This window comes from Mytilus edulis, chromosome 2 (assembly GCF_963676685.1).
Source record: "Mytilus edulis chromosome 2, xbMytEdul2.2, whole genome shotgun sequence".
NCBI classification, from domain to species: Eukaryota; Metazoa; Mollusca; class Bivalvia; order Mytilida; family Mytilidae; genus Mytilus; species Mytilus edulis.
Genome location: NC_092345.1, coordinates 27,512,600 through 27,526,954, shown reverse-complemented (window position 1 = coordinate 27,526,954; position 14,355 = coordinate 27,512,600). Strand labels below are relative to the sequence as shown.

Genomic DNA, 14,355 nt, shown 5'->3' with positions numbered 1-14,355 from the left:
GCTTGTACCCAGTCAGACATTTGGCAGTTGTTTTATTTTTATCACGTTGATTGATAGCATTTAATTTTGTAAGATTTTGTTTTTGAGTTGCCTTGAAGATCAGTATTTTGGTATACTTGTTAAGAAATTAGACTGTTGTCAAAATACATATTTCCCTTTACTTTTTAAATTATTGTTTTTTGTCTTTCTACAATAAATGTAGGCAATTCTTTCTTTCTTACAAATCTTAAAGAAAATAAACAAATATGAAAACAAAACAGTTTAAATGGGGTCAAGTCCATAAGCTTTAGTGCACATTTTTAAGAACCCTTATATGGGGTACATGCATAAATCATGATAATGTAATTAGTCATAATGATACAAGAATTACGCATTGCAGCTTCAATTAATAGTTTAGCTTTATACCATTTGATGAAAATAACATTATACGCTGAATAACATATGACTAAAAACAAACAAGAATAAAATATAAACTTTTTATTTACTTTTATATTTAGATACAATATCATTTAATATGGATAGACTTAAATTTCCTCCACATGAAATGATGACAACATTTTGTCCAGAAAACTTTTCCATATTTGTCATATAAGCTCCGATGGATACTCCTGCCGCACCTTCCACAATCTGAGTAAAAAAATGACATGTTTTGAATGTGATATTATATTTACTTATATAAATTAAAAGATACGCGTGATTTTTTACAAAGTAAAAATGACGTGACTGCAATCGGCTGTTGATTATCGTACTTTTTTAAATTAACCAAATCCATGCCGTTGTCAGCTATAAAGAGCTATGACACGATCAAACCAACGATAAGTGCATTACATTCCCATTGGCGGATCTCTGAATTTTCATAAGGGGGGCACTGACAGTCATGCATCAGTTATTTCCTATATAATCAACAAATGCTTCCCTTTGAAAAGGGGATAAGGTGGGGACATAGGTCAACCTATGCCTCCCATTACATTGTTTGTTTTGTATTTAGTCGTTGAAAGATGTACTCTGTTCTACTGATGTTATAGTCATTCTATCACACATGCTGTGAATAATTGTAAATGTAAGTTAATATGTCAATTAACATGCGAATTATTTTAGTTACTGAGTTCTTTTGCATAATCCGAGATAGCTTTTTTTTTAATTGTGGGGCAGTGAAAGTGTGTAATTAAAAGTTGTGGTTTGATGTAAATAAGCGTTCATTGGAATATTGGTTAGTACGTTTATTCGTGAAGTAAAATTAATAAGTTATCAGATGATGTCTGATTTGTCTACTCATAAACAAATCATTTTCGATTTAGAGATAGAAATTCGTTCATGTTAGCTGATCGCGTACGTCCCACGACCCCACAGATCATAAAAATACTGCCATACCTCAGTGTGCAATTTAATAGTACAGTTGATTTTGAACAGTACATTTGCACATGTCATATAACTGCAAAGTAGGTCTCTATTGTAAATGTACTACTAAAGTGTTACATGTAATACATTTCTCATAGGGCTATGACACGGTTTCTGGTTAATTTCTTCATTGACAGATCACATTTTAATCAAGAAAACGGAAATGTACGATAGTGACATAGTTAAACTTTTACATTGTACATATTCATATTGAACCTAAATTAAAGTACGTTGACGGTAAACTATCAACTGTAAGTACGTCATATACTGTAGAAATAATACACACAAAAAGCTCATAAACATTTGTATTGTCTTCCCTCTTAACTAACCATACAAACATTTTACCAACTATAAAAGGTATTCGTAGATTTTAAATTTTAAATTTTAAAATTGGTATGATATACCCATTTTCTGGCTTCTAAAATAAAACAACAAATTAAATTATTCAATTCTCTCAAATCAATTTTATTCTTTTTTGAAAATTAAAAGGACCATGATGGCATCTCGGTTTAACACTGGTCTTTGACGCACAGTTTTGGAAGGCACTAGATATGAACCTAGACTTTATTTAAAATATATATTGCATCCGTATTTACGTCTTTGCATCGTTTCTGCAATTGTTTTAACTTGTTGATTTTAGGGTTAGGGTTAGGGTTGGAAGGAGAACAAGAATGACAGTTTTCGAGGTATCCGATCATGGTGAGTCGTAAATAAATAAATTCAAATGTTTGGTTATCTACTTTCAACACAAAAAAGATCTTAATCTTTTTTATAATGAGCTTGTGTCTACCTTGTGATGTTTTTCTACCATAAGCATCATAGCTTTAGCTATGTCATCTTCTTCTACCATTATCCATTCATCTACAAAATCTCGGCATAACTCAAATGTTACCTACAAGAAAAATCAGCTTATAAAATGTTTACATGAATACTGTAAAGGTCATCATGGTTCTAAATTTCAATGAACACTCGACGAAAAGTATTGTACAATAGACGAAAAGAGAAAGAATGATTGTTAAAGATAAATGTTGGTTGGTGTTCGTTTTAGCTGTTGATTGGTTTAATTGTTGGTTCATTGGTTGGTATGTTCTTTTTCAATTGTTTCGCAATTCACTTTTTTGGTAGTATTGATGGATAATACTTTCATAAAAGGAATATAACATCCGACGAAATTTATTGCATTTACTGTACGAACATGATACAACTGACTTGGTACATAGTTTGTCATGATAACAAAATGTAAAATGGTCACATCTTTTGACTTGTGTAATAATGCTGTACTCTTGATTGAGATCTGTGCAGTTTGCACTGACGTTACGCACGGTATTTCGTCGCAAGACGTAACATGTATAACGTGACGGTACCCAAATTGCACCTATTTTGACTGTTTTTTCACCTACGTTGTTTTATGATCAGGAAAAAATGTCCATACTGGGTTTATTTTCTAGCCCTATCCTTCTTTATTGTATAGGTACACCGATTTGATTTTTAATCCATATTGAGTCATAAAAAAATGGGTTTGAATCAACCTCCAAACTATCCATGATTCTGTAATGAGGAGTACCCAAATTGCATCCATGCTTAAATTCACATCGTCAAAAGTCTAATAACCGAGCTTTTGTTTAATTTCTTCAAATATTTTGAACAATTGGATATTAGTCCATGCTTACTCTTCATATTTTACGAAATGGATACTTTAATATATTGTATTTGCTAATTTAAAAAGATGACGTTTTGATGACGTCGCATGGTGACGTTTTCGTACATTTTGCTTTTTTAGTAAACAGTCCATCTGTTGATAAAGACTGTGAACGTTTTGTGTATATCTAAATATGTTTACCTATGTTGAAAGACGTGCATAGTATCAAATCATAAAAATACAAATTGTTTAGTCTCTAGGAAATCTTTCTAAATAGGTGCAATTTGGGTACTCAGTGCAATTTGGGTACCCTTACGTTAACTATAATTGACGATATTGACGTCATATACTTTGACATTTTCTTATCAAAAATATTGAAAATACCATATTGATGAAGAGATAATTTATTGTTTATGAGGCAATTAATTTAGTAAGGATCGTTCTTATTTTCTAATCTGTGATGAAGTGAAAACAAATGCAATTTTTTTTCAAATTTTATTTAGGATAGAATGCATAGCAAACTTTTCTAAAAAGACATCTTGCTAGAGGGACATATGAGAAGATAAAAATTAGCCTGAAATTAAACATAAAAACTTGTGGTATACATTTCATAAAAATCGGTCATATAATAATTAGCAATATTTCTTTTTATAATGATTTTTGTTGAAATGATTATTTGAGATTGAACTCTTTTTTGTCCAATATCTGTATGTGTCTGTGCGAGTTTTCAGACTATTTGAAAAGGCTCTTTCTCTATTTTTTTAGCACTGATAGTTTAATATTTACTAATTGTTTAAAATTGAAAAGAACAGTGTACATGTACCTCGGATTATAATCTATAAACGTGTTTTAGAATTGCGTGAAAACTTTTGTCCGTAAGAATATATTTCTAAGCCATCCCCCCTTTTCCCCTGTGTCTATAAAGAGTCTATTCCTTTTTTTTTAATCTGAGTGTTGTTTTGATTCCGTAGACCTTTTTAGAATGAACATTTCCCGGCATAATTTTAACTGCCTAGTATACGGAATAGTGTGTATTCATATAAAAGACGTCTCGGCTCAGAAACGTCTAAATGACGCCCTTGGACATAATGGCTAGACATAGGGAATGCTTTCCGAAAAAAAATGTAAGGTCATAATGTTTGTGAAAACACCCGACTCATTTAGCTATTTGTATGAACTTATAGTTTGTATCTTTTAAATATGTTAATTTTGTATTATAAATAAACATTTGCTATTTATATTACATAATTCACCTAAGGATTGGAAAAAAATAACGTCTGGACAAAGTGGCTAGACATGCGATTCATTTAAATTCTTCTTCATGAAAAAGATTTTTTTTAAATTTGAAACTTTGAAAATGCTTATCTTTATCAGAACTTTCCATTGAGTATAGTGTTAATATGTTTTGATTATATTATAGTGATAATAACAATTCGAAATTTTGATTAACTTTCCCCATACTCATAAAGACAGGATCCTCTGCCGAATACCTCGTTGAGAACTTGCATCAAATTTCAGCCAACACAAACAACTGACGGGTTAGACGTTAGAAGATAAATCTAGCACGAAGTTGATGTACTAAATTTCGCAGTTTGTATGTGGAAAATTACAACGGAACATAGGCAAATGCATTTTATTCAAACTGAAATATTACGCCGGACATGTAATTATAAACGTAAAAGTATGATGTGTGTGCTCAATAAAATAAATGTATAGAGCACATATTTATAAAATTTATTTAATTAAGAAATACATGTCAATGCCTCTCTCTAGATATATGCATGTTGGTGGATTTATTTTGTATATGCGAATAGTTGCTATTCGAAAATCTTAGTATATTGTAATTTTAATCTGAACGTATTTCCGTGCGTAACGTCACTGTCTCGTGTATCTCCTTTCTAAATTAAAAAAAATATAAAGGTGTGAGGGTGTGGTATGATATCCAATGCGACAACTGCCACAAGAGTCATAAAGACGAGTTTGTAAACACACTTGATTATTTAATCTTCGTAATATTTTAAAATTATTCGAAACATTTTTTTTAATTCCTATTTCTAGGTATACAAGGTCTTAGCAAAATTCGACAAAAATATCAGAACTTTGTATTTTGAACGATTATCGATCTTTTAATTAATGTGGCCGTCCTTCAGTTCAGATTCAACCACCTCTATCTATGCATCTTGATTTTTATTTTCTTAACCAGACCGAACATTTTATCCCAATCTTAACAGCAATTTTCAAATTCCAATGTTTGAATGTTATTTCTCAACTCACCGTAGATTCTTCTAATCCGCCCGCTGTAGCGTCTGACAATGTTGGAAAAGATTCCTCAAATATTACTTTGTTGGCTTTCACGGACTCGTACATTACCTTGGAATTTTTCGGTTGACAACCATACACCTAGAAATCAAAGCAAAATCTGACAACCATACACCTAGAAATCAAAGCAAAATCTGACAACCATACACCTAGAAATCAAAGCAACATCTGACAACCATACACCTAGAATTCAAAGCAAAATCTGACAAGCATACACCTAGAAATCAAAGCAAAATCTGACAACCATCACCTAGAAATCAAAGCAAAATCGGACAACCATACACCTAGAAATCAAAGCAAAATCTGACAACCATACACCTAGAAATCAAAGCAAAATCTGACAAACATACACAATATATCTAGTTGCGATATGCAAAGTGCCCTGGATGCATGAAGTGACTACATGTCAATCAATGAGAAAACGATTTTTTAATATATTACTTTGTTTTCAACTGAAGACAACCTATATATTGAGGTAACATGAGTGGATTTCTGTTTGCTGCACTATGCAGTTTATATGTTGAAGACAAAAGCACTTAATGCGAAACTAATGAGCTTTAAAAAAAAAAAGAGTTGCTGATATAACAATGAACTAAAATTATAAGACGGACACAGTAAGCTGGAGTTTTCTCTTCTTTTTCAGAAAGTAGCTGTCTTTGTTAACCAATTTTACAAATAGTCTCCTCCGTACCGAATACTCTTCGTCTCCTTTAACATGCCTCTCACGGAATCATCGAAAAATTGCACGAGGCGAACCCACAAATTCTCACTAGCGTGCATCTGGCGTTACAAACTTTTAGCCTATTATCTTTGTTAAGTTTTTACGTAATCCAACACGGTTAAACAAAATAATTGTTTCAAAAATATATATCAAACCAAAATGGCGGCTTTCGGTTTATCGATTTTCGGTTTATCGAAAGAGTGAGAATATGTGGGTTCGCCTCGTGTAATTTTTCGATAATTCCGTGAAATAAAGGCATGTTAAAGGAGACAAAGAGTAATCGGTACGGAGGAAACTATTTGTTTTAAATTTGGTTACCAAAGACTGTAACAGTTACTTTCTGAAATAGCAGAGAAAACTCCAGCTCACTGTGTTAGTCTTATAACTTGAGTTCATAGTTATATCATACTAATACTTTCGTACAAAGTTGAATTTGGTTGACTGTTATTGGTCATCTGCGCAATACTTTTGTATTAAAATGTATAACTGTGTAAACTGACTTACTTTAGTAGAGGGTTTAACTTGTTTTATATATCTTGCTATTCCAGCAATCAGTCCACCTCCTCCGACTGGAACTAAAACGGCGTCAACCTCAGGCAACTCTTCAAAAATTTCAACGCTAAAATAATGTAAAGGAACAAGCTTTAATATACTAATAAACACATTTAGAAACCTTCTGCTGTTGTTTTTTTTCAATGGTCGGGTTTTTGTCTCTTTGGCACATTCCCCATTTCCATTTTGAATTTAACATTTAGAAAGCTAACATTATATTTATATATAGTGTTGGGCAGTTGATCATAGTAAACTAGCTACTGACATACATACACACACATATATATATATATATATCGCTTGTGTGTTATTTCGATAGTACACATGTATAATGAAAATTCTGGTATTTTAAAAGCAACACTTTCACATGTAGACTATGGACATGCCAATGGACCAGAACCAAAATGTTTTGGGTTATGATTTATAGTGTATTCTGACTTATTTTCTATTTTCAATAGTATATACTCACAAAAGATATCAGACAACTGATTTGTACGTCATACGCGTGCTTCGTCTACATATCATTATCAGTGGTGTTCGAATCAAAACAGTTGGAAAGTCAAATCAAATACAAATTAATTGATGACTATTTCCAAAAGAGCCAAATATGTCTATGGCAAAATATGCTCTGGATTAGAATAACCTTCCAGTTTTAAATAATTATATATTTTACCGTTATTTTACGTATTTTTCCTTTGATCCTACTGGCTGTTATTTTCCTTTCTCGGCACAGTAGAGCGATATGAAAAATTATTTTTAGAAACTAAGGTCGCAAGTGTCATTGTCCATGGAATTAACAACATCGTCATAGATAAAATTGCGATAAACAGATTATCATTGATCATCTCAACTCGATTGCTTTTCTCTTACGCCGTACCGGCTCAAGCGAGAATATCAATCTTAATGAGATGACCAACGATAATCTATAAATATCTAATAAACAGCAAATTAGTGGTTGGTCTTGACTATAAATTTTCACTTCTGTTATCGTATTATGAACAGCAAAATTATTCATTTTGTAAAACGTAATTTTGTTCTCCATTACTGTATACCTTACAAAAAAATATTTTCATTTACCGGTGTAATTTTATTTTTTGGCGGCATTTTGTCCAAGGCTATAGTTGACATTCTGCTATTGTTTAACATCTCTCCCCTTATGTTATTGATTTTGTTTTTACATTGTCACGTGTCAAAGATTAAATTTATTCATTCTGTATGTTCACTTGTTTGTGTTTTTATGTCTTTTGATTGAGTTAAGCCATTTCAATTGATATTTTATAGTGTGTCTTTTTATGTTATGTTACACTATTGTTTTAAGAAAGGTGAAGGTTGGTACCTATTAAAATGTTTAAACCCTCTGCATTTGTTTGCACTTGTCATAAGTCTGAAACCTGATGTTGAGTAGTTGTCGTTTGTTGATGTGGTTCATAAGTGTTTCTCGTTTTTATATAGATAAGCCCGTTGGTTTGACTGTTTAAATGGTTTTGCACGAGTATTTTTTTGGCCCTTTATTGCTTGCTGTTCGGTGTGAGCCAGGGATCCGTGTTAAGACCGTACTTTAACTTATAATGGTTTCCTTTTACAAATTTTGACTTGGATGGATAGTTATCTCATTGGCACTCATACCACATCTTCTTATATCTATACACAAGCTTTTTTTACCTTAAAATATTTGTAAACGAAACATTGTGATATTTCTGTTTCCTTTACATATGGTTATTTCAAAAGAGAAGCAACTCGAAAAAGTTCACGATACAGATCTTTGTCATACATCTATTCGTTAAAAATGACTACGTTATACTTTGATGTATGTAACAAACCAGGATCACAAACAAAAACGGTGTGTATTATTATGTTGATATTTACCTAATACTCCCTTGCCCTGCTACTACAGTGGGATCATTATAAGGAGAAACATAAGTTGTACCATGTGTCTGTAAATTGAAATTTAAAAAAATAAAATCGATCTATATCTTATTCAATTAGATGTCAATACTTAGCAACTGAAATGATTTTTTCAGTTAATTAACTATGAAAAAGGACGAGTAAAACTAAAATTGCAACTCCTTCAGACAAAGTTGACATTAATGAGTGTCGTTCGTCATTGTACCTGATGAAGGTATTTTAGAAATATCAAGAAAAATATATGTAAAATATTACACAAAGAAGACAGTAAATGCTATATGTGTTTATTCTTCGCCGACTAAGATATTTCTGCACTGAGAAACATTAATTACTATAACCATCTATCTTAATTATCATAAAGTACGAGTGCAGAAACTTTATGGAACACATAAGGAAACGAATATTATTTTAGCGGAAAAGACATAAAAATGCACACGTTGGCTAAATCTTAACTAGACAAAACAAACGGAACAATACCAAAGTAAATCACATGGCTATACCATATGTTATAATTAAACACGAAGATGTAGTATAAGTATCATTTATATAATAGAAAAACAAAAAAATAGATATCCATTCATGACACAAAATCAGTACATGCCTAGGAAAAAAAATCGCTTTGGTTTTCCCGTTTGAATGGTTTAACATTAATATCTGTTTGGGGCCTGTTATATATGTAGCTTGTTATTCGATGTGAGCGACGCCGCCGTGTTTCAGACTGTATCTTGACCTATAGTGGTTTACTTGTACAAATTGTGCCTTGGATGAGAGAGTTGTCACATTGGCACTCATACCACATCTTTTTATAACTATATTCTGTACAATAATCTAAGGAACTGCTCTTAAATTGTTGTTCTCCATCTTTTGTGTACATTTAGATCTTATATAATACCATTCGTGTCAAAATATATTTTCCATTTCTCTTCAAGTATACAAATATGTATACATTTAAATATGTATAAGTACCAGATAGTATATGTTTTGGTAGGTATTGACTTTATCTGTGGAAGCAAGTGTTCTAACAAATGAAAATTTAAATTAAATAAAGGCAACAGTAGTATACCATTGTTCAAACGCATAAATCCATGGACAAAAAACAAAATCGGGGTAACAAACTAAAACTGACAGAAACGCATAAATATAAGAGGAGAACAATGACACAACACTACAATGTAACTAACATACACAGAAACGGACCAAGCATCAGACAAAATCCCACGAGAATAACAAATATAACATTTTACGTCTTTTGAATTTAACGAAAGATATTTATTGAAGTTACCTCAGCATCTGATCTTGCCTTGAGTTCTGCTTCTACACAATCATGACCATGTAAGACCAATCTTGCTCCTTCGTGTAATAGAAAATCCTTCTTGCCAGGATCAACCCCTTCCTGACAATATATAGTCAGAGGAACGTCTAAAACCTTTGACGCTTGTAACTGAAATATGATACGAAGAGATTAAAAGTTCTCTTAACTTCCAGGATGCATTTTTCCATATAAAAAGAGAACTTTTATTTGTAGATGATACCAAACAAAAAGTAACACGGCGGAAATTACACAAGCCGGACATTTCAGCAACGGTGGTTGTATCACCCAGCTGTTCAATTACGTAGACGGAACAAATGGATTCCGATCTTGGGTTTCTGTAGCCAGCTGAGGTCTATTACTTTAATTGTAAGGCTATCTTGAGATAATCAAATTTGATTTTATCTCTACCAAAAGCGTGAAATTTGTCAATGGTGATCGATGAATTGTCGGGTGACATACTTTTGAATTCGTTAATTTTATTACAGGACGATGACATTGAACATAGTGTACAGCAGGTTTCAGTCCTGATTTAACGGTATTGCACAGTAGCATTTGGCAATAGCTTGTTTAAACGCCATAGATATTTATATTCAATTTATTCTTTAATAAATAATTTAACTACTACAATTTTCCTTTTGGAATACACGAACAGTTTTCCTTAACGGTAACCGCAACCTTCATTTTTCAGGTCTTGAAAACACAGATTTTAAATTGCTCGTATCGACGTTTTGAATTTCAAATTTCAAATACCCCTTGAATATTAAACTCATTGCTAAAGCATTGATTTGTCGAACATTCATTTACTTATTGTCAACTTTACATTTAAAATGAATTCCACCTTTTATGCGGTTTATTTTCTTTCTGCAGAATATACGTGCGTGTTGAACATGGGGATTTTAAAATGTATTGTGATCATACCATTTACTTTAGGCTTACTTTTAATTCTAAGTTCATGTTTATTTAATTGCTTAAAAACTTACACATGCCAATCCATGATTTCCAGATGATGCAGTATATACTCCAGTCTTTCTTATCTCAGGATTAGTCTCCAAAAGTTGTAAAAGTTTGTTAAATGCGCCACGAACCTTGAATGAACCAGTCAGCTGTTCGCTTTCTAAAAGACAATAATAAACATTTCAACAGTTGATGATGTGCATGCGTCAACGAGAATAGAATATATATAAAACGACAATATATGTATGCGGGTGAATAACAGTTAGTGCAGTTTATGCGTCACTTAGCATTTATCAACCAAACTTTTGATAGCGCCGTGTGTAAAAACTTAGGATGTCGAAGCAACACTATCATGACTATAGTCATCGTAGATCGAACAATAATATTTCAAATTGATTTTTGACTTGGAAATAAGATTCTACAAGCTGAGGACCGTATTAGATCGGATCTTTTTAACACCTTATATGTTTCATATAGACTGCTAGTAGTCTGTTGTTATTTATGTATTATTGTCATTTTGTTTATTTTCTTTTGTTACCTCGTCTGACATCGGACTCTAACTTCTCTTGAACTTGCGTTTACTTTTCTACATTGGCTAGAGGTATAGGGGACGGTTGAGATCTCAAAAAACATGTTTAACCCCGCTGCATTTTTGCGCGTGTCCAAAGTCAGGAGCCTAAGTCCTTGGTTAATCTTGTGTTATTTTAATTTTAGTTTCTTGTGTATAATTTGGAAATTAGTATGGCGTTCATTATCACTGGACTAGTATATATTTGTTTAGGGGCCAGCTGAAGGACGCCTCCCGGTGCGGATGTTTCTAGGGGTTATTTCAAGCTGCATTGAAGACATATAATTATTGGTGACCTTCTGCTGTTGTCTGTTTTATGGTCGGGTTGTTGTCTCTTTGACACATTGTCTATTTCCATTCTTCATTTTATTCATTCACAGATACTTTTGATAACACTTTTTACATCTTTCTCATTCACTCCATTATGTTCAAGTGAAGAGTACGTTGCTGTTGTTTTAAAATACGTCGGAATTAAATTCGGCTTTATTTGTTTCTGATGTTTTATGTCAGGAGGGAAAAACTTGATTAATAAAAATAAAATAAGATTTTGAATGTTGGGTGTCAGTGAAGTTTATTTACAATCACTATCTAAAATTTGGTCACAACGATTATTTGATAACAGGTAAAATTTATATTGATATTAATATATTAAACAGCAAGCATTGATTTTTCTTATGTATATGTCGTGTACAAGTTGCGATTTTGTACAGGTTATAACATGTACAAAAATATTGTACATGTTATAACTTGTATAATGCAAAAATACAAGTTATAACATGTACAAAAGTACCTCATACATGTTATAACCTGTACAAAATATTGCTTAAAAATGGTTTTAACTTGTACAAAATTTAAGATAAATCTTAATGAAGTAAAATATACATCTAGATTCACCAATGCATAAAGAACAACAATAAATAGGCCAGAACGTGTCTTTGTCTGTAGAGGACAATGATCAAAAAGTTTCAGAAATATATGTTTTATGACTTATGTTGGCAAAATATGTTTTCATGTAATTGTATGTTTTATGTAGTCCATCGTGGCTTAAATAAGTGTGACACTATTTACTAAAAGCTCGCATTTCCTCAATGACAATTACATTAGATACTAGTAATTTAATTCTTCCAAAATTTTTAAGGACGATGCCTTAAAATTTTGGGTAATACTCCTCCCTATAGTTTTATAGCATGCACAGACAATGTCTTATATGCTTATCTGTAAAAGCAAGAGAGAGCTGAAATAGTTTTCATTGGACCTCGCTTCATTATCAATATCTTTGGATCTACTCTTCAACATTTTTGGCCTTCAGCATGACTATTGTAAATTTATAATTATTTTTTTTATATAAACTATAAGATTATTGCATGAGGCGGATGTCATTTGATGTTTAAATATATATCCTCTACTTTGAAAGCATGTATTTGTGTCCTTTAGATGTCGTCTGCTCCATGGTCTGATTGTTGTCTTTTAGACACATACCCCATTTCTATTCCCAATTTTATTTGTAGACACATCTGGCCTGGCTATCCTCTTGTGTCTTTTAGTGAGAACTAGATTGAAAGTATTTTACTATTGCCCTCAAAGTGGACACTCACAATTTTAATTCATCAGATAAAGATATGTCCATAGATACTCATAAGAGGATCATAAGACATGTCCTAAGATATATCTTATGACAAGTCTTAGGAATGCTTCGTAATACCGACCCTGGACATTAACTGTATCAAAAAAGGACAAAACACACTATCATGAAGGAATAATAAAAACGTTATGAAAATATTATTGAGGTCAATAACATCTGTTGCAATAATAGAAACATATCCTTATTTTTCGATTTTGAACAAGTTAAAACCATTTTTAAGCAATATTTTGTACAGGTTATAACATGTACGAGGTACTTTTGTACATGTTATAACTTGTATTTTTGCATTATACAAGTTATAATATGTACAATATTTTTGTACATGTTATAACCTGTACAAAATCGCAACATGTACACGACATATATATATTTAACATTGTAAATATCGAAATGTAGGCGTTACACAAAATATATCATGATTAGCAAATACACATCATGAAATGTACAGGTCTAAAAGACAACATAAATCTATATTAATGCTGACGGGAATAAAGGTTAATTTTAGAGACTGCACATTAAATACCGAATGAAAATCAAAGTTCTGCATACATATATTTGTTTGCACTGACCTAGTTTGATGTACACGTTTGTCTTTTTATCAGTATCACTTAAATAAGATGAATACAGAAGAGGCGTCTTCCATATGTGTGGTTTAATCCGCTTCGTGGCTTCTAATATCAATTGTGGATAACAAAGGTTCATTGTTCTCCTCTTTTGTGTTTATTTTTGCTGAATTAAAGGTCCGCCTACAATTCCACCATTTTATTTTTAACCAAATAAAACTACTTGTCCTAATTCTTAACCTTTATCATGTTTATAGTTAAAAATAACTTTTGTGTAATATCAAATAAAACTGCAGTAGCGTATTGTAAACATAAATTTGTTCCGCATAATACTTGTTCCCCTTGGAACAAAACTATGGAAAGTAAAAGTTCTTAGGAACAAAAATTGCATAATATTATTTCCATCTTTATAAAATTTGTTCCTGGTAATGAAACTTCATATGGTTTCATAATATTTGTTCCTATATATATATATATAAAGAATAAATATCATGTGATTTTTTTCACCTGACTGCAGTTTAAATACTGCTCACCTCACCTGTTCTGACCATTACTTGTACATGTAGTATATAAAAAAGAATGGACTGAAGGCTGAAGAATACAATAAACTGTTCACATATTTAAAAAGTAGAATCACAAAAATACTGAACTTAGAGAATATCAATTCGGAAAGTCCATAATCACATGGCAAAATCAAATAACAAAACGAATCAAAAACGAATGGACAAGAACTGTCATATTCCTGACTTGGTACAGGCATTTTCAAATGTAGAAAATGGTAG

General features: G+C 31.8%; 1 protein-coding gene across 1 annotated transcript; it reads right to left on the bottom strand.

Annotated features, from left to right (window-relative positions):
• Positions 1–462: 462 nt before the first annotated feature.
• LOC139511872 (L-threonine ammonia-lyase-like) lies at positions 463–13,805 on the bottom strand. The gene is made up of 8 exons (XM_071299002.1): positions 13,580–13,805; positions 10,827–10,960; positions 9,817–9,975; positions 8,496–8,563; positions 6,582–6,696; positions 5,312–5,437; positions 2,189–2,290; positions 463–627 (listed from the first exon to the last, which is right to left on the bottom strand). The coding sequence occupies exons 1-8, from the start codon at positions 13,710–13,712 to the stop codon at positions 478–480; spliced, it is 987 nt and encodes a 328-aa protein (XP_071155103.1). The 5' UTR covers positions 13,713–13,805; the 3' UTR covers positions 463–477.
• Between the last annotated feature and the right edge of the window lie 550 nt (positions 13,806–14,355).